Source organism: Cervus elaphus, chromosome 18, assembly GCF_910594005.1.
Source record: "Cervus elaphus chromosome 18, mCerEla1.1, whole genome shotgun sequence".
Lineage (NCBI taxonomy): Eukaryota > Metazoa > Chordata > Mammalia > Artiodactyla > Cervidae > Cervus > Cervus elaphus.
The window spans coordinates 115,682,383-115,704,244 of record NC_057832.1 but is presented as its reverse complement, the minus strand read 5'-3'; the positions used below and the strand labels follow the sequence as shown (position 1 = coordinate 115,704,244).

At 35.8% G+C, this 21,862-nt stretch overlaps 1 protein-coding gene across 1 annotated transcript in view; it reads right to left on the bottom strand.

The window, feature by feature from the left end:
* CNTNAP2 (contactin associated protein 2) overlaps positions 1 to 21,862 on the bottom strand; it is a 2,205,784-nt gene that overhangs the window by 1,231,703 nt on the left and 952,219 nt on the right. Inside the window, exons 6-9 of the mRNA XM_043872451.1 lie at positions 14,163 to 14,366; positions 9,604 to 9,788; positions 4,939 to 5,082; positions 611 to 875 (exon numbers count right to left, since the gene is read on the bottom strand). Coding sequence (XP_043728386.1) covers positions 611 to 875; positions 4,939 to 5,082; positions 9,604 to 9,788; positions 14,163 to 14,366 — 798 coding nt within the window. The remainder of the gene's footprint in view (positions 1 to 610; positions 876 to 4,938; positions 5,083 to 9,603; positions 9,789 to 14,162; positions 14,367 to 21,862) is intronic.

The following is a 21,862-nucleotide window of genomic DNA, read 5'->3' as shown; positions in this document are numbered from 1 at the left end:
CCTAAGTCTTAGTTTATCATGCCACTAAAATGTCAAGTTTAAAAATCACTCTACTTAGCCAGTCCAGGCTGCCTTCAGTTGTCTCTTGTCATTCTTATCTCTTGTCATTCTTCTTTGTATTAATTTCCCTTTTTTCTCCCTAATACTTTGCATAAATTTAGAAGACCACAGAGCTTGTGATTCAAACAGTAGACCTTACCTTTAAAGTCATAATTTACATCAACGCAACCTTCTTACTCATAGCAAAAGGAATGTGAGTGCCCATAAGGTGAAAAGATATGAAGTGTCCTTATGTTAATAAAACAAACATTCTTTGTTTTTAAACATATGATCTTAGAGGAATATCCACTGCTCTATGCGAGAGGGACCAGCATTTGTGAAAAGTCAGTCCTGTCAAGACAGTCCCAACCAACTTTCCTCCTTGCCTGCCCTCATCCTTTCAGCATTTCTAAGTTTCCCTCATTCAGCCTGCCCTCAGGGAAGCCAAGGAGAGATCTCAGTATCTGAATCCAAACATAATCACGAGCGTGTGACAACAAAGTAAAAACATAACCTTAGCTGGAAATCACAACAGCAGCTTCAGGCGCGAACACTGAATAGATTCACTGACCTGACGAAATGTCTATCTGGTTCATCTTGGTCTGCGTGACGTTGATGTGAACGCTGACTTTGCTGTCAGTGAGGTCAATCTCCACATTGCCCAGGTCATCCGCAAAATGACTGAAAAGCAGGAGACCACTGGGGTTCCAAGTCCTGAACTGGAAGCTAACCGCAAACAGGTCCTGGTGAAGCCGTCCGGGCACCTCCAGGTAACTGGTAGCGTTGAAAAAGACAGGCACTGTGTAGGGCTCCACGCAGGAGAAACTCAAATTTCCCTGGAAGACAGAAGGGCATGCTTTGAGGAAAATGGAGAATAAAACAAGCACCCATGTAAGACAGCTGACGAAGTGAGAGTTGCACACATTTCAAAACGGAGCTTGAGCTGTGTGCAATCCCCATGTGCAGCCATGTGACACAGACTCACGTGTCCTTGAAAGGACATGTCCTGGCTGCCCTTTCTGCTGTAGCGAACAGAGTCCAGCAGCTGGCCATCAGACTGAGAGACTCATACAAGCACCTTGCATCACGGATTCGACAAACTGACAGCCTGGTGTGATGGGCTGGCTATGGAATGGATGCGGCCCTGTGTGGTGGGCTTGGGAGTGGACCACTGGACTTTCTGAAGAAAAGCAAAGAGCTGCTTCCTCGTCCCTCACCTCTGATGCTGCATCAGCCAGGGAGGAGATGCCTTGGTCAATTATTTATTAATATATAAATCTAGTCTCACTGGGAACTTTGATCTCTTGGTTGCTGTTTATTAAACTAGGATGGGGCAAATATTCTTGAGTCTTATCCACGTAGCTAATGTACGTAAATTAATATTAACTATTTAGTCAAACCTGTGGTTTTTCCAGTAGTCATGTGTGCCATGTGAGAGTTGGACCATAAAGAAAGCTGAGCACTGAAGAATGGGTGCTTTTGAACTGTGGTGTTGGAGAAGATTCTTGAGAGTCCCTCAGACTGCTAGGAGATCAAACCAGTCCATCCTAAAGGAAATCACCCTGAATATTCACTGGAAGGACTGATGCTGAAGCTGAAACTCCAACATTTTGCCTACCAGATGCAAAGAGCCGACTCATTAGAAAAGACCCCGATGCTGGGAAAGATTGAGGGCAGGAGGAGAAGGGGACGACAGAGGATGAGATGGTTAGATGGCATCATTGACTCAATGGAGATGAGTCTGAGCAAGCTCTGGGAGATGGTGAAGGACAGGGAAGCCTGGTGTGCTGCAATCTATAGGGTCGCAAAGAGTCAGACATGACTGAGCAACTAAACAACAGATTATTTTCTTATTCAACTCAAACTCTCATTTACATTCCCATGAAATGTGCATATATCATAATACATTAATGCTTTCAGAAACAGTGACATGAATGTACAAAAGGAAAAGAAAACTTTCAATTAAAGCTTCCTCCTTCCCCTCATGCTTCCTCTATTTGGTACAAAGAAATTTGATTATTCAGATACACTGAATTTTATATTCTAGTATCTAAGTACCTTCCTTTTAAAGATATGAAAAAAAATCTACATTTTTCTCCATCTTTTTTTTTTAATCCCACTATATCTTGAGGAATATGATTTGAAGGGATTTTTTTCTTTATTGTTTCCTTAAACAACACCACATACTTATCCCCAGAGGCATAGTTCTTCTATTTTAGTACATTAACCATTTAATCTAAGTTAGGCTGGCCCCCCCAATTAATATTTAAATTAAATTTGTGCTGTACCTGCATGTGCATGCATGCTAAGCCGCTTTAGTCGGGTCCAACTCTTTGTGATCCCATGGACTGCAGCCCCCCAGGCTCCCCTGTCCATGGGGTTCTCCAAGCAAGAATACTGGAGGGGGTCACCATGCCCTCCTCCAGGGGATCTTCCCCACCCAGGGATCAAACCGGCATCTCTTATGCCTCCTGCATTGGCAGGCAGGTTCTTTACCACTAGGGCCATCTGGGAAGCCCTGTATCTTCACAGATGATTAGATGACTATTTTTAAGGGCTTACTTATCCAGATGAAAAAAACTGCCTATGCACAAAAACTGACATGACGTAACTGACCGCTTGCCTGTGTTGTGAAGACTGTCTCCCAGCAGAGTGAAAAGTTCTGAGTGAGGGTGCTGATTCTGGAGTCAGCATTTAATGAGGAAATAGGTGTGTGTAAGGAGAACGGTGCAGGGTAAGTGCTGAGCCAATTACACAGAAATATTAGCACCTGACATCTTCAAAAGCAAATCTCCTCTGTAAATATTTGCCTTCACAGAGCAACTTGCAAAATGTCCTGCCTGCCTCTACGCTGCCTAAACCTTTTAATACATATGTTTATTTTTGTTTAAAAGCCTTTTTTGTGTCTGCTCCTTCCATTTTAACAAATGTAATTATAGATAATTCAGGCTTTTTAAAATGTCTTTGTTATTCAGGTTAAAATACCATTTATAAGCAACAATATATTGTGGTTAAAGCTGACTTTGGGATGGGTCTCCAGAGTGCAATTCTCTGTAGTTTGAGAACCTAATGGATATATGTGAGGACCAGATGGGAGGTTTAGGCACAAATAACACTTTACTTCTTCTTAAAGGTGTAAATAGTGGGAAAGGTATTATGATGATTTGGATACTGTATCTTTCTGTCTTAGGTGTTAATTTCTGAGGAAGCAAAAGGACTCTGATGCCATTTTATCCAAAGCTTAAAATAACATATATATAAATACTGCTCTAGATAAGAAATGACACAACATGGAAAGAAGCTGTGACCTTGGGGACTGTATACTGTGAGTCCACAATCTGTGTTTGCTTTTTCTAAGTTAAACCTCAGTTTTCATCCACAAGATATTTATGACAATATCTCCCCTGTAGTATAGTTCTTAGAGTATCATAAAGGTAACAGGTCTCACACAGTACCTGTTACCTATACAAGGAGCTATTATTTTCCCCTACAGTCAATATCTTGTAAGAAAATGTCACCAAAGTTTACTTTTCAACTATTAGTACTAATTCTTCATTAATTTAGAAAGATAATTAGTAAAAAAAAATCTACATTCAACTATTATTTTATGAGCTTCCCTGGTGATTCAGCGATAAAGAATCTGCCTGTCAATGCAGGAGACACAGGTTTGATCCCTGGATCAAGAAAATCCACTGGAGAAGGAAATGACAACCCACTCTAGTATTCTTGCTTGGGAAATCCCACGGACAGAGGAGCCTAGTGGACTACACAAAGATTTGGACACGACTTAGAGACTAAACAACAAATTATTTTATAGTTTCTTATATCCAACCAGAACTCCTCTTTATTCATTGGGCATTTCCATTTGTCCGCTCATTTTTTGAAAACCCCAGGCTCAAATTTTGGATAACAAATCCATCAAAGTCAGAACATAGTACAAACACTCATGATATTTTCTACTCCCACTGACTTCCAAATGCATGGATCTCTGGATTCCCAGGATCTTCCCAGTGACACTTTGGAACTGAAGAAACTCCTGTTCTTTCAGAACCAGAAGGAACCCACATACCAGAGTTATAAGTTTCTCTTATAGTAATCTTATGTGGTGTTGTAGGGAGGCAAATGTACTAGGGTTTTCTTTGATTTTTGTTCTCCTCCTTGAAATAGTTTTGGAGAAGGAAATGGCAACCCACACCAGTATTCTTGCCTAGAAAATTCCATGGAGAGAGAAGCCTGGGGGGTTACAGTCCACGGAGTCCCAGTGAGTCTGACTTGACTGGGAGACTATGCTTTCACTCTGAAATAGTTCAACGTGGAAACACACACACCAGAGCCAGGACCACTGTGAGCTTCTGAGTCACAGACTTCACTATCCAATCGAATCCATCTTTACTGAATGCATAATACTTAGTATGTTTAGAGCTTTGACAAGAAGTTTATTTCTTTATATACCTGGGTGAATCAGCTTTGGAAACATGGAAAAAAATAATAAGGCTCCTGGCTTTTAAGATTTTTAAATAGTGAATTACATTATCATCAAGAAATGCAGCATTCTGTACAATGTGACATTTGGAAACATGTGCTGACTTAAGGGCTGCTGAACAGTTGGGATGACTGTCCTTCTGTCATGGGAAATCTAGAAACTCTGGGGCTGAAATTCCAGGCCCCATCTGAAACAAACTTTCTATTTCCAGTAACTTTAACTCAAAAATCAATATCTAGTCTTAGAGTACATCCAGTATCTCCATATTTTCAAGTACCTCTAAAATTAGTTTTATGTGGTTGAGCCCACAAGCCTGATAACAAATGCTATGATACTGTTGTCCATTAACAGTCCAGACAAAACAAAATTTCTTTGATTTTTCTAGGAACCAATATTATGGGGGTGGAAAATCTTACCACATTTGAGGGCTCAAGTTTCTTCCTTCTTGCCAGATCTGTTATGTTGATGCCATTGTAGTTAATGCTTTCCATGCAGCCTTTGAAATTCTTTCTACTGCTGGAACTTGGCTTTCCGGAGAAAGGTATGCCTCCAAAGGTTATCTGTGAGAAAAAGATAAAATGTAAATATTCACACTGTATTTGGCTTAAACAAATAAACACATTTACAATAAATTAGACAAAACTACTAACACAGCGAAAATCAGTTATTGTAACCTCAGCCAACATATACAGACATTTTTTCTGCCTCTAAAGTCTGTTGCATATTAAATTATGTTAAATTAAATTAAGTATATACTGATTGTATTAATTCTGAAAATTAGATTATATAAGAAAATAGCAATAATTTCTAGCATTTTTAATACCTGTAAGGCATTTTATCAATTTTCCTGAGAATGTTCTAAAAGATTTTACACAGCAAGCATCTTTTATAAATGTTAAGCATATATTTTTATGCTTATCAAAGACATTATCAATAAATGTTGCTAGTCATCATGAAATAACCAGCACTAAAATATTAAGTTTATGACTTCAGCCCAAAGGAAGGAATCTTGTATTCACCCTATTTAGACATTGTAGTCTAATGATCATTACAGTAAAAAAATTGTTAGGCTTACTGTGAATACAGAAAATATTTCCAAAAGTCTCACTGTTATATTGATTGGAAATATCTTTGGGTTTGGAGGCTATAATTTGAGAAGTACAGGCTTAAAGATATTATAGGTGTCCTAAATCCTAAGGAATAAGGTCAATACTCCTTCCTGTGATTTTCAAGCAATTGGTAAAATCACAATAAAAAGAGAACATATATTTTTCCAGATACCTTTGATCAAATTACATTATTATAACATCAATTTCATATAATAGAAAATTATACTTAATTATGTATTGCCAATAATGACGTGTACTAATAGTGAATGAATCTATTAATCATAGCTGTAATATCAAGATATCTAATCCAGACATTATATTTCTTTTAAGTAGTATTCAATTACCAATTTTTCCTACAGAGGTTGGAAAATGAAAGACATATTTCAATGTCAAAACTTTAAATTTGATATATAAGGCAGAGATCTTTAGGTTTTAGAAGATATGTATTATGCCTCTGTTATGCAGTGCTTTGACATTTTAGTTTTTTTAATGTAAACGTTTAAAATTATTTTTAACCGTTTCTTAATTTTTAGTTTACAATGTTGTGTTAATTTCAGGTATACAGCAAAGTGATTCAGTCATACATATATATTCCTTTTCAGACTGTTTCACATTATAGGTTATTTAAAGATACAGAATACAGTTCTCTGTGCTGTACAGTAGGTCCTTGTTTATCTATCTTATATATAGCAGTGTGTATACGCATTTTAAATTCTTAAATAGTTTTAGGGTAAAAGGGACAAATTAATAATAGTTTATGAGACAAACCAAAAAATTTTAAAAACTCACTTAAAATGCAACTAAGTGTATTAATAACAGCTGAATATATACTATATATCATTTACCTTAAGAGTTTAACTATTTAAGAATAAACACACAAAAAAGAATCGGGAGCCTACAAAAGGCAAAACAGGGGTGTTCTGAAATACATTAGGAAAATATTTTCAAGTGGCACTGAACTGAACTTATTAGGTGCTATATACATGTACTTAATACCATAGGTTAGGATTACTGAGACTTTAATGGAGTGTTGAATTTCCTATCCACAATTTATTTTACCAACCTCTGCTCCAGTTGATAGTAATAAAATCTTCCATGCTTAATGACACGTAGCATCACACTGTGAATAATATTACTAAATACTATCACAGTTGAAAGTATTGCTTTATTCCTTCTCTGGGTGCATAGTTTCTTTATTGGGGGACTCCTATTTTCCTTCAGGATAATGACTCAGACACTCTTTACAGTTTCTCTTTTCAACAACCTTCAGCTCATGTCCTATCGTACAGAGGGTAACCTGGTGAAACATCACAGGCTCAATCTACCAGATCCCTTACAATTGAGAGAAGCAGGTTCAACTCCCAATTCCTAATGTAATTCATCATTTGATATTAGGTGGTCACTTCTTCTTTCTTGTTATATGTCTTCATCAATAAAATATTCTCAAATACTGTAATCATTCTCATGGTAAAAAAAAAAGCTGCAGTGGTTAGATTAATAATCAGATATTGATATGACTCACTTTATTGCCTTATTAATGACACTGTTGTTCAGTGACAACCTTGACTCTAAAAAAGAAATGCACTGACCATTTTGTTAGCTGCCAAGAGTTTCCAAAGTGAGACAGGGCTTACCAGACACCTTTGAGTGTCTTTTCTCCCACCATCTTTAAGAAAATAACACTGTTTTCCAGCTGAGCACATGCTCCCCAGCCAATATATGGCATTTACCAACCTCTCTGAACAAGATTTGGTCTCATGAGATTTAAGCCAAAGGGTTGTGTGTGACTCTACTGTCTGGAATGCAAAATGGAAAGTGAGTAGTCAACTTGGAGTGAGTTGCAGAGGGGATGGAGTAGCAGTGGAGTAAAAGGAGACTGGGGTCTTAACCATCACGATTCTGCCTTATGAGCCCAGGGCTACCTGCCTACAGGCCCCTTTCAGGTGAAAGGAATAAACGTGTCTGTTATATGCAGTCTAATTAATTATAACTGATAACATGTGGTAATACCTGTTATTCCCTGTTGCCTTCTCTCTAACAAGCCATGTGCTAATTTCACTTTATGGAAAGGGAATATGATTCGTCCAGTGTCACACAACCAGGAAGGGGCAAAAAGGGATTTAAAGCCAGGCTTAATGGCTCCAATTTGAGCTCAGACACTTGATTCTCTCCAAAATCACAACACGTTGAGATACAAAGGTAGACTCAAGCATTTTCATGTGCACTATCTGCCGATATTTGCAGTGTCTAAGGAAAGTAATCAGGCAGTAGCTCTACAAAGAGAAGGAAGTTGTGTCTCTCCTGACTCTTTTTTAGTCAATTTAAATTTCTTTCTACGCCTCCCTGACAAATATGTTTCAGGCATTTTAGTCCACAGGTGAGGTTCTCAAACGTGGTATTCTATCTAGAAGGGCTCTGAAGTGTTGATGAAACTGCTGACCATATAGGAGGCATTGTGTGTATGAATATTCATAGATTTCACTGCAAACTCAACAGGGACTATGATCCCAAATTTTTAATTCTGTTTTTTGAAAATTGGAATTGTGTTTGCCCATTGCTAATGTTTTAGGATTTCTCACCTCTTCTAGGGTACTTCAGAGTTTATTAATAGAGAAGGAATAATTCATCTTTAAATTCTCTCAGACAGTAGGAGATAGGTCACATTAGCCAAGATTAATACTAATTTAGAGAAGATAGGAATTTGGGGAATTTTCATATTCTTTGCCTTTGAACAATCATTTTCACTTTAAAGAGATGTTTTTGGAGGGGTAATTATTCCCTGATAACCTTACATTTATTTTAACGTCAATAAAGTCTCTATATCAAAGTTTACATTGCATATTCCATTCTAAATTTCTGTTTAGAAATATATGTAATGTATTCATATTACAGGAAATTTAGATTAGAAACTATTTAAACATATAAGGAAAATAAAAAATACAGTTGTAAATTCTGACTTTTCACATACTATTTTATGATAAATACATTTTATGTTCTAAAAGATTTATGGGTAGATATCAATAATATCACTGACTCAATGGACATGAGTTTGAAAAAATTCCAGAAGATAGTGAAGGACAGGGATGTTTGGCATGCTGCCGTCCATGGGGTTGAAAGAGCTCGACATGACTTAGTAACTGAAAAACAGCAATCAATAGCGCACATATATGTGTATATACACATGTGTAATTTCAACATTGGGACCAAGGCACATTGAAATGGCACAGCAAAATCATAGGGGTGCCCCAGTGATGAACCTGTTTTTACAGAACTTTTATTCCTACTTATGATTAACATTTTTAATGGACACTTTACAGTTAAATTGCTCTCCAAAAAATTATTTTTAAAAAACCTTATATGCCTCGCAGTGTATTATGAGAATATATATTTTTACCAGACCAATATGGTCACTGATTATTTTTAACCTTTAGTCATTTGGAAGGTAAAAAATATCCTTTTATTTATGAACAATCTCTTTAAAATAGTCTGTATTTTTATTTATTTTATGACATTTATATCTGAGAATATAGAACTTGTCAAAAGAACTATCTATAGTCATGAATGTATAAATGGTTTAATGTAGGATTTCTTATGCAATGTTTTCTAATAAATATTAGGCAATCATGTACATAACATACTGTATATTATCAAGAACAAGCAATTTATAATTACCAATAGAAAGATTATGACTTAATTTAGTCTGGTTTTGTTAAATGGCTCTGATAACATATTTTCTTCAAATATATGCTACTTTGGTTCCAAGTTTTAAAAAATATTTCAATAACTCATTAACAATTTAAATTTTAATAAAATGACCTATATTAATAAATCAGGTTGTGAAGCTGTAAATTTTCTTTGGAGAATAAAATGAAAATGGTATATGAAGGTATATAATTAACAATAATTCAACAAGACAGCATGAACCTGAAGCAGTCACTTGATGCATGACAAAGTACACATCCTCACGTTTACCTCATAGTCCAGATCCAGGTAGTCGAACTCCCCGTTGGTGCGGAAGTGCTGCGTGCTTCTGTCCAGGGTGAGGTTGATGCTCCGGCCCTGGCGCTCAATGACCACAGAATGCCAGTGGTGGTCATCCAGCAGACTTCCTGTCATCACGGATGTGTGGCCGTATATGGGGCCAAGCTGGTTGCTTCCTGAATCACGTGAATGGAAAAGGAACCAGGTAAAGACACCAGAACTCTATGTCATCTACTATACCACGGGCGGACGTTTTATGGCATCTCTGTCTATTGTAGTTTACATAGGACAACCATTATGGAATGATACTTAAAAACAGTTGCATATTCAAACTACATAAAAGCAATTAAAGATGGAAAAATCTCTGTTCCCTTAAAAACCACGAGCTTTATTATTTTTTTCAATTACTGAGCCATGAATTCTGCTAAGTTTGGTATATTCCTTATGAAGTCAGTGCCCCGTGGACTCTGGATCCAGAGTCCCTGGATTCTGATGCTGTTCCATCACTGGCTTGCTCCATGATTCTGGCCAAGGTGACCTCTCTCTGAGCCTCTCTTTGGTCATATGTAAAAAGGGAAAAATAATAGTACCTGCTTTACAAAGTTGCTGTAAGGATTAAATTAATCTGTACAAGCAAAGAACTTACTTCCTGACATACAGTGAATGTTCATTAAAAGTTACCTGTTAATTTTTATTATTGTTGTTGTTGTTGTTATTATTATTATTGGTCAAGAAAATACAAGATGACAAATGTTTTCTGATTCCTAAAGCCATAATCTTAAGTACAACATAATATTTAATGTTATGGAAAATTTACTCAAGTTATACTTTAAAATAAAAATCTGCAAAATTACATATGTAGCATTAGTTCAGTTTTGAAATAAGATCTCCATAGCAACAGGACTGTAAATAAGAGTGGAAGGTTGTGAGAGTCTGAAATATTTATTAAGGTCATCTCTGGATGCTGTTTACATATTTTATACCATTTTCTATTTTGTCTAATCAAGCATTGCTTTTTATGGTCAGACAAAACTAAATGCTATAAAATAGAGTATTACTTCATAATAAATAGCATAATAGAAATAAACACATGATTGACTGAAGAATTATTTCCTTTTTTCACACTTATGATGCTAATATACCTATACCTGACATTTTCTATGGATCTCCTATATGAATTTTTTTTTTTCCTTTTGGTGATGAAATCAAATGTTTCCCTGTGACTGTGATTATGACTGTGTACGTATGTAGGGATGGGAAAGGAAGAAAGAATAAATTTAAGTGAAAGAATACATTCAGTTTTATTACACTAAATATTTAGACTAGAAGACTAAGCAGTAGCTAGATGTGCCTGTATTAAGGAAATAGCATTGAAAGTGAGAGTGGATATTTGAGTGGATGTGTTTCCATGGGCTGTCATAAATTTGTCAATAATACTCTACGTATTCCAATGACATGGTAACGATCTTTTTGTGTGAGGCCATATGATCAGTTCTTCTTTCAGAAGAGTAACATCTCACTCTTACAAGGCCCAATGACTTTTAAAGGCTACTCTGTGTCTTTCACTTAAAAAAAAAAAAAAAAAAGGAGAAAAGTTTGAAATAATAAATTACCTTAGATATGATCCAATTTTATAAAGAATTAATATGTAAAACATTAATCACTCATTTCCACCACTAAAAATACTGTGGTCGAGTTCCTCCAGACATTTTTTAAAAATTATATACATATAATCATATAATTCATATACATATAAAATATGGATTTAACATTTATAGTTTGCCTACTGTTTTAATTTAATGCTGTACAATATTCCCCAAATTATTCACAGATATTTTAAACACATACCAATGTATTTCTATGCGTGAAGCTTTTTTCTTTCAATATTTGTTGTTGTAACTAATATTGCAAAGTATACATCCTTGGACAGAAATTCTAGAGCTGTTTCTTATTATTTCTTTATGATTACTGAATTGAAATATATAGAAAATCAAAATATCTGAAGATATATTATTAAATTTGTTTTCTTGAAATATTTTTAGGATAGTACAAAGAATCCTTTTTATTGCATAACACACCAATACAGATACTATCATTTTTAAAATTTATTTACTTGCTTGAAAAAATTGGAATCATTATTTTATTGTATATTTCTTTCATAGAAAGCTTGATTGAGCATTTGGTGTTTATAGACTATAATTTTTCTGCAATGAGTTTTCCTTACATTTTTTTGCCAATATTTTCTCATAAAGTCTTAGTACAGTTATAGAGTGGAATGAATTTTCATTCAAGAATGACATTAAACTTCTCTATTTGAATTTTCCTAGGTTTTGGCATGCATTTTCATTTTATGATTTTAATACAAAAATTTAAATATTTTTGTGTAATTTTAAAATCAGCTTTTTTGGATACTTTTCTTGTTTATGGAAACTATTTTTTCTATCAGATAAGATTTTGAATGTGAAAAGTTTTATAATGAAGAATAATCTTTGTAGACACTATATTATCAACTGAAGAAAACTAACTGAATTTGTATTTTTTGGTATACTACTGATTTTCAAAGTAATAGAAGTTAATATATGGGAAACAAGCCATATTTAAGAGAGTTAGAACCATGTTGATAAGAAAATCAAATAGGCAGGATCTCTTTGTGTTCTAATTTTCAGTTTTATAGCTTTCCATTGGGATGCATTTAACATGCAAGTTTTAGTTATTGATATAATTTAGATTACAAAATCTTTATAGAATCCTAAAATCACTAAACATAAAAATATGGAATATATGATGCCCTTCAAACAATGCTTGAATAAATTCTGAAAATGTTAGGCCAGCAAGAAGAGGATAGATATATTATTGATTTGCATAAATTGTAACTCTGAATATCAGTATCTGTCTTGTGGACCTTCCCTTTAGTTTTAAGTAAATCTTAACTACATTATCAAAATACAAACATTTATTAGGCTTGTCCACTTAGAAACAACAACAGAAGCCCAAAACAAAATAGTAACTCCTTCTTTGAGTTTCATTTCATTCTCTAATCAGCATATTATTTCTCTGATTCCTTCATTTCTCGTGATTATACTTAAAATATTCATTTGCACCCTTTTTATCTTTTCTTAACTGATGACAATAAAACTACTGTTCTTTCTATTTTAGTGAGAGGACATCAACAGTAACCACTATGCTGCCAGTGACCTCCCTTTTCTGTTTTAAGTGACTTCCACACAGTAGACCACAGAGGACAGCCTCTTCTCCTTCCCTGGTCTCTGGGATGCCATATACTCATATTTTCTCCTGTTCACTGTCTCTTCTCCTCAGGCACCATGTAGCACCTTCTCCTGTCAATACCACACATGGACCTCCCTAATAGATTCTCAACTTTGATGACTAACAGGCCCCTAAAATGCACCATGTTCCCACAGATCTCTGCTGCTGCTGCTGCTAAGTCGCTTCAGTCATGTCTGACTCTGTGCGACCCCATAGATGGCAGCCCACCAGGCTCCACTGTCCCTGGGATTCTCCAGGCAAGAATCCCAGAGTGGGTTTGCCATTTCCTTCTCCAATCCAACAGATCTCTAGACTTTCTCTATTGGAAGGAATTAGTACTCCTCCATTAGAAGAAACTGAAGAGAAAACAAGGCTTTCCGTATTTCTAATAATGGCACAAATGTCTATTTGGAACTCAAGCCATACCCTAGGGTTATTCTTTATATGTTCCCTTTCTTTTTTATTCCATACTCAATTAATTACAAACCATACTAACTTTACAACCAAAACCGTCTCCCAAGTGAATCTATTTTTCTATATCTTCCCGGAAAGCCACCTTCTGCAAGCAGCGGCCATGTCTCAGTTACACCAGGCAGAAGTCCAGCTTTGACTCTCATGTTCATGCAAGCATTTTCTCTTACAGAAGTCTCAGTACATTTCTAAAAATAAGATCATGAGGCGCCATATAGTTTAAAGTCTACCAACAGGTTCCCATTCATAAAATAACATCTAATTTCATCTCCTATCCTATGAATATCTACACTAGCCTCCTCATCCTGTTCCTTGGGCAGATCGGGTCTTAGTCTCTCATGAATCTTTCTCAACTGCTTTGTCCCAGATATTTTCAGGACTTGTTTTTGTCATCACTGAAACCTCATCAAGAATATCTTCTTGGAGAGGACTTTCCTCACTACATATTCTAATATTTACCCCTCTTGCCTATACAGTATCCTTTATCATATCAACCTTATTTAATTGATTTAATGCTACTCATCAGTATTTGAGGTCATTTCTTCTGATTTAGTTCTTTTAAAATAATAGATTATGCAGTGTCCAGCTGTACCCCAGATGCTAGTATGGTACCTGCATAGAACAGGTGTTTAATACACATTTATGAATGAGTATGTATATAAGTAGATATCAAACACTGTGAATTAAAAATGAATTGACAACATAATGTGAACTCTTTGTATAATTTACATTTTAAGGATTAAAGACCATTAGCATTTAACTAACAGAGATACCAATAAATGGAAGGAATGGTGTCAAAAGTCAGAACATACCTAGGTTTAAACTGAAGACCAGCTTGGCTTTTTTGAGTTCCAAAGTAATATAATCCCCTTGCTGTCCTTCCCCGTGCAAGATTACCCCTTCACTTTCAGAGGTTTTAAATTTCAAGGCAATGACATCTTTCAGTGTTTTCATCTTCTTGTTTCTGAATCTATATGGTAACACAACATGGCCATCGAAGTTGATAACATCAGCCCCTAAAAGAAGAAATAAATAACATTTTAGTTTTGTTATTGTACGTTGACCTTCAGTGTGAAGTATATCTTCTTCCAATCAGTGTCCCCATAAATGAATAATGACAAAAAAAGGGTTTTGAATAAATGACAAAAAAAGGGTTTTTTCTTGAAAACTCTTTAGTCCTGGGTTCTTCTTCTCTTTCTATTTTTGTTTTATTTGGTGTCCTAAAGTGGACTGTATGGAAAGGACTTGTAAAGAATGATGATAGAAAGCCCTTAGCAATTTAAAATTCTTTCTTCAACTGTAATACTAATAACAAGTTCCATCAATGACTTATATGCCTCAAAATTTTGACTTAGAAATTTGGAGTTTACCTGAAAATGTAAAAATGTTAATCCCTGAGATAGTATGAGATTTTAATATTTTCCTTCTTAAACGAGGCTAAGTGTTCATGATTTTAAATACAGATTTTGCTAACAAATTTTATTTTCTATGACATAATAATAAAGGATCTTAGAAGGCAGAGTCTGTGGTATACTCATTTTCTAATGTTTTCTTTTTTATTCTATTACAATTTCAGTAAACTTAGTGGTAGTACCTAGAGTTTATGGTGAACTGAACTTTAACTTGCTTTATCCCTTGCTCTTAGGGTTCATGTCTGTTTCAAATTCCTTATTAACTCCTTGCCTTTCCAATAGAGAAGTGTGCTGCCCATGTTATCAACTACTCTGAAAAAAGACAGTCTCACCCATATATGATTAGACGAACACAAATCTAATCTATGCTATGAGAAGTTGTAGTTTGATCTTAGGGAATTTCATTGAAACATGAAATTATATAAACTTATACAAAGTATGAGCAACTTTTTCCCACCCTCAGAAACAGAGGATGGTGGTCAACAGTATAGTAACTGTTTCTTATTCACACCAGAAATAGAAAATGAAATGATCTTATTCATTACACACTGTTGGTTCATGGGTGGCCAACCCACGGGATGGGTCAGTGATGAACTGTAATCATTCAGATCAAATTTTAAGTACAAATAGAATCTTAGTCACCCTAAACAGACCTTTTTCAATAAAAATACTTTTAGGTTTTAGTATTAAGTTCTAGAAAACCGAGTCACATTGGCTCTAGAAATGATGATGGTGTGTGTGTTCAGTTGTGTCCAGCTCTTTCTGACAACATGGACAGCAGCCCGACAGGCTCCTCTGGCCCTTTCCAGGCAAGAATGCTGGTGGAGCAGGTTGCCGTGTCCTCCTCCAGTGGATCTTCCCAACCCAGGGATCGAATCCGTGCCTCTTGGTCAAACCTAGTCACATTGGAAACCTCAGGTCAGTTCAGTTGTGTCCAACTCTTTGTGACCCCATGAATCACAGCACAGCCTCTCCATCACCAACTCTCAGAGTTTACTCAAACCCATGTCCATCGAGTTGGTGATGTCGTCCCCTTCTTCTCCTGCCCCGAGTCCCTCTCAGCATCAGGGACTTTTCCAGTGAGTCAACTCTTCACATTCAATAGCTCTAATTATCTCAGGATTATAAGCCAGGATGAAGCCTGACTCTAGTTTGGGGTAAGATTGTGCCAAAGAACCCAAAGAGAGACATTGGAGAAAAAGTAACAGCAAGTTGAAAACCTGACATAAATATCTTCTCATCACACATCCTAGTTCTCTTGTTAGCTTCAGTCATCCTGGGGGATATTTCGGATCCTGATAACAGTAACAAGAGCTTGCTACATCATGGTGGTGAAGGTGCAGAGGTATATTCACTCTCTTTTCTGTGCAGTATTTTCCAGTGTAAGTTTAGCTCTTAACTAATGCTATAAAGTGAATTGTCATGAATACACTTATTTCAAATATTGCTTAAAAGTATCTTTAAGTTTACCCTTCAAATCAATAGACTTTGAATATTTTAAAAATATATCTTGTTGGCAAAAACATTTATGTTTTTAAGTGACAGTTCAGAGAATCATTGCATTCTAAAAAGTTCACAAGGAAAAACATAACTTTGAACTTTGTTTTAATTCTCACAGTCAATTATTTACTATAAGACTTCATACAGTCATAAAAAGACTTTCCTAATCAACGGAATTCTGTTCTGAGACTGTGAATCACAGAGGTTTATTTTACTATGGAGGAAAAAAAGCAGACATTAAATTTTGGCTTCTGCTAACACTGCAAAGCCAATTAGATTTTAGCTTAATCATCTATACTGTCACAGCTGAATTCCAATTGCACTATCTTTATCATCTGTGATGAGAGATAAAACAGAGAAAAAGTAGAATCTGATTATCAGATCCCAGGTTGAATTTATAATTCAGCAGTTGGCAGAAATTACTTTTTGTCTTGCAAAGTGCATAAACAAAAAAGTCAGAAGGAGGGAGTAAATTCTAAATCCCAGAAAGTAATTCTGCAGTCAGTTTCATATCAGTGACAGTTGAGTAACAGACACATCATCATTTTATATACCTCCAATATATATTAATTGACAACAAACATTCCCCATTCATCTCTTAGGAAGTAAATGTTCCCAGAACTTAGACAGAGGAAGGAATTCACCCCTCCTATATTTTCTCCTAACTCAAAATCTACATTCAGTTTTGGGCACCGAATAGTGATTTATACAAATGTTGATGCATTTCTTCCCTAGTTTTATGCAAATGAAAAAGTGACAGGAAGGACAAGCATTGTTTCTTTCTTCAGACAGTCCTAGGATATTAACAAAAACATGAAGACATGTTATTCATGAGGATCAAATCTCATCTTACAGGAGGTCAGTGGTCAGCTGAACAACACCTAGTGCTCTGAGCCAGGTCTCTCACCTTACCACATCCAAGCTCTTCTTCCAGGAATGGGTTAAATGCTTGCACAAGGTTAGCATGTGGATGTGAACTCAGAGTTGGCTTTGAAACTACAAATTCCTAGAAGTAATCTATGGTATATAATTTATATGTAAACATACACCATACACTTTTAAGAGACTCTCAGATATTGTAAAAATCTATCAGAGTTTAGTTCTTTTTTCTACAACATACATTACAATTTCATTTGACAGCTAATAATACATTGTGTTTATTCCAGGACAAGCCACCTTTCCCCCCTATTTCCCTGATTGCTTTTCACTCCTTAGAACAAAGTCTTCTCTGCAGTGATTAAACGTGTGGTTGAGCTGTTTAAGCAATCTGAACTACAATATGGCTAGTCAAAAAGTGAATGCGAAATCAGAGTGCATCCCTGATGTTGTTTCTAACAATAACTCAGAGAGGTTGGAGTGTGCCCAAGTCATCAAATCATCATAGTAGAGAAAGCTTTTTCTCGTTTATTCCATTGTTACTTACCCTTTAGTTTCTCTGAGTTTGTAGACACTCAGATGAAATATTTTGGAAAGGTGTTTTTCATCTAAAGATTTTACAATTTTAAAAAGTGCCCTTGCTAATTTTTACTACAAATGTAATATATGTTTATTGTTAAAAAGAAGTTAAACAATATTCTTAAACAATAAGAAATTAAACAATACATTTCCACAGAATGTAGAAAGTGAATCCCCAAAACAAGAGATCAGCAGTGTTAACTGGGTAACAGTTTGGTGCATCTTTCTAGATTTTATCTATCTCTCTCTCTATCTTATGTATGAAATGATCTATATATTATTCCATATACAAGTGTGTGTGTGTGCGTGTGTGTGTGTGTCTATTTAGAGAGAGGGCGGGGAAGGGAAAGAGAAAGGAGAATGTAGTTTAATTATGGTTCGAAATGTGTTTCTGGCAATGTGGAAACCTGAACGTTTTAGTAAATTAATATATTTTAATGATCTTCATGCAGCAAGGTACTTACAATAAAGAAAGAATGTATGTAATTTGAAACATAATTTATTTATTTGAAAAAATTAGAATGTATTTGTATACAGCACCACAAAGTAAACAAATAAATACTTAGGAAATACTTTTGTTTTCTCTTAAATATTTCCTTATAGAAAGCTGAGAATAATAGGAAGATTTAAACAAGAAAAATAAAAGAACAATACTATTTTCATGAAATAACCACTTACATTTCTTATTATTTTAATGTGTATATATGCAGTTTGGACAAGGAAATGGCAACACACTCCAGTATTCTTGCCTGGAAAATCCCATGGACAGAGGAGCTTGGTGGGCGACAATTAGATACATAGAAGGATCATAGTCCATATAGTTTTGTTACTGAACACTATGTTGTTTTTTTTTAACCTCACTGTTTTCTTCCAAATCAGGATTTTAATTAGCTAAAAATATATGATCATTTAGATGTCTGATTTCTTCAGTGAAAATCTGTTTTACAGTTTTCTTTTTAATACACTTTTTATTTTAGAATAATTTTTGATTTAAAGAAAAGTAGCAAAGATAACAGTGACGAGTTCCTACACACTCTCCACCCAACTTTCTCTAACATTAACATTTTATATAACTGAGTACATTTGTGAAGTCTAAGACATAACTTGGTTGTTGTGGTTTAGTCACTAAGTCATATCTGACACTTTTGTGACCCCATGGACTGTAGCCTACCAGCCTCCTCTGTTCACCAGATTTCCCAGGCAAGAATACTAGAGTGGGTTGCCATTTCCTTCTCCAGGGGATCTTCCTGACCCAGGGATCAAACCCACATCTCCTGCATCACAGGTGGATTCTTTATGACTCAGCCACTGGAGAAGCCCCTAGACATAAGTTAGGTATATCATTATTCACTGAAATATAGACTATATTTGGATTTCACCAGTTGTCACAAATTTGTTTGCTTGTTTTTCCTATTCCAGGATCCAGTCCAGGATCTCACATTTCATTTTTGTTATCATCAAAAGTAGTGTCTGACTCTTTGCAACCCCATGGACTGCAGCACGCCAGGCTTTCTTGTCCTTCACTATCTCCCAGATTTTGCTCAAACTCATGTCCACTGAGTCGGTGATGCCATCCAAGCATCTCATCCTCTGTTGCCGCATTCTTCTAATGCCTTCAATCTTTCCCAGCATCAGGGTCTTTTCCCAACTCAGGGTCATGAGTTGTCTCTTCACTTCAGGTGGCCAACATATTGGAGCTTCAGCTTCAGCATCAGTCCTTCCAGTGAATATTTAGGGTTGATGTCCTTTAGGGTTGACTCGTTTGACCTCCTTGCTGTCCAAGGGACTCAAGAATCTTCTCCAGCACCACAATTCAAGAACATCAATTCTTTGGCACTCAGCCTTCTTTATGGTCCAGCTCTCACATCACTTATTTTCCTGAAACTCCTCCAATCTATGATGTTTCTTCAGTCGTTCCTTGTCTTTCACAACTTTGACACTTTAGAAGAGTGCTGGTCAGGTTATATTTTGTAGAATCCCTCTCAGTCAGGCTTGGTCTGTAGTTTTCTTAGGACAAGACTGGTCTTATTCAGTGAAAAAAGCTCAGAGTTGGCGTGTCTTCATCACTCCCTATCTGGGGGGGCACAATGGCAACATGACTTTCCAGTAGTGATATTGATCAAGGGGACGTCTGCCGTGCTTCCTCACTGTAAAGTGACTACTTTCCCCTTCCCATACTTCATTCTGCAGAAGCACGTCACCAAGTCTGGCCTATGTTTAAGGTAAAGGGGATTAAGTTCCACCTCCTGGAGTGGGGAGTATCTACATATGTTACTTAGAATTCTTCTGTAAGGAAGATTTCTTATATCTATTCATTCATTCCAACAATTTGGCCACCTGATGTGAAGAGCCGTCTCCACTAGGAAAGACCCTGATGCTGGGAAAAATTGAGGCCAAGAGGAGAGGAGGGTGATAGAGGATGAGATGGTTGGCTGGCATCACCAACTCAATGGACACGAGTTTAAGCAAACTCTAGGAGATAGTGAAGGACAGGGAAGCCTGGTATGCAGCAGTCCCTGGGGTCAGAAAGAGTCAGACATGACTTAGTAGCGATTGACAACAATAATTCAATCATTCAATCATGTATTTATATAATTATGGGACTGTGCATCTTTATTTCTCCTTTGACTTTCATTCAATACTTGCTCAAATGGTCCCATATTTTTAGCCATTGGGAACTCTTTGAGGTTGGCTCCTTTGTGTATCAGGATTAGCCCCTGTGGCCTTCCCCTTCCCTTCCTACTCCTTCCCCTTTCTTCTCTTCTTCTTACACCTCAGCCCCCTCCCTCCCCCTTCTCTTCCCCTCCCCACTCTTCCTCCTCTTCTGAGTCCTCCTCATCCTCTTGCTTCCTCCTTTCTCTTCTCTCTTTCTGCCACTATATGATGCCCTAAGCTCATCTTGCATTTTTGCTGCCCCAGACCTACCATCAGCCATTTTCCCAAGGAACCACCATTTCTTTTATTGTAGCATGGCACTGAGAAGCTTGCAGCTATTTCTTTTTTGACTTTGTACACAATAAATTTTCTACAAATAAATACAGTTGTCATCATCTATATGATCTATTCTTCCACAAAATAAATAAATTATTCAATGAAAAGGGGTAAAAATTCATAAAACGTTACTTAGTTATCTATTTCATAAAGATTTACAATGATTTTGAAGCTTTTTTCATTTTAATCAAATGTTTTTGCATAAACAGTGATTTTTAAAGGCCATAATAATAATTGCTAATATGTATTTAAGTGATTACTGATTACTACTTAAATATGTTGAAGTGTTTGTTAATATTTATTCATGTGGTAATGCATAAAGGTTTAATATTTGAAAGTAATTTTTGTTTCATTATCATGAAATTAATATGTATTCACTGTAAAAATTTATGTCATATAAAATACAAAAATAAGTCAATTTAAATTAGTTACAGTCACACTACATAGATAGCAAAATACTTTTTGTACATCTAAGTTATCTATGGTTTTCTACAAATTCAAACATTTCTAAAATGAACATTCTTGCAGTGAGATTCCTAAGCACTGGAATAATTATTTCCTTACTTTCCATTTCCAAAATGCTTAAAGCACTTTAATTGCTTAAAGATATCAGTAGAACACATGTTAATGAGTTACTATGAAATCTATTATGTAATGTATATAAATAAATACCCAAGTCACATTCAAGAGTTTGAAATACATCTCTGAAACTGAAGTTGAAAAACACTGTACGTTGGAATTTGCTAAGTTTTACCAGCTTTTACATAGATGCAAATCTACATATTCTTTGTCTCTTTTTAAAATCAGTTGTCAACATTCTAGATATGTTGACCTTTCTCTGCAAAATACCATGTCACCACCTTCATCTCTATATTCATTCACCACCCTTCTTCTTCATAGCATTTATTTCTACCTAACATATTATTTGGAAAGGCTCACTTCTGGGAAAAGATCCTGATACTGGGAAAGATTTAAGGGTAGGAGGAGAATGGCGGTAACAGAGGATGAGATGGTTGGGTAGCATCACCAACTCAATGGACATGAGTTTGAGCAAACTCTGGGAGACAGTGAAGGACAGGGAAGTCTGGGATGCTGCAGTCCATGGGGTTGCAAAGAATCGGACACGACTTGGCAACTGAATAACAACAAAAAAA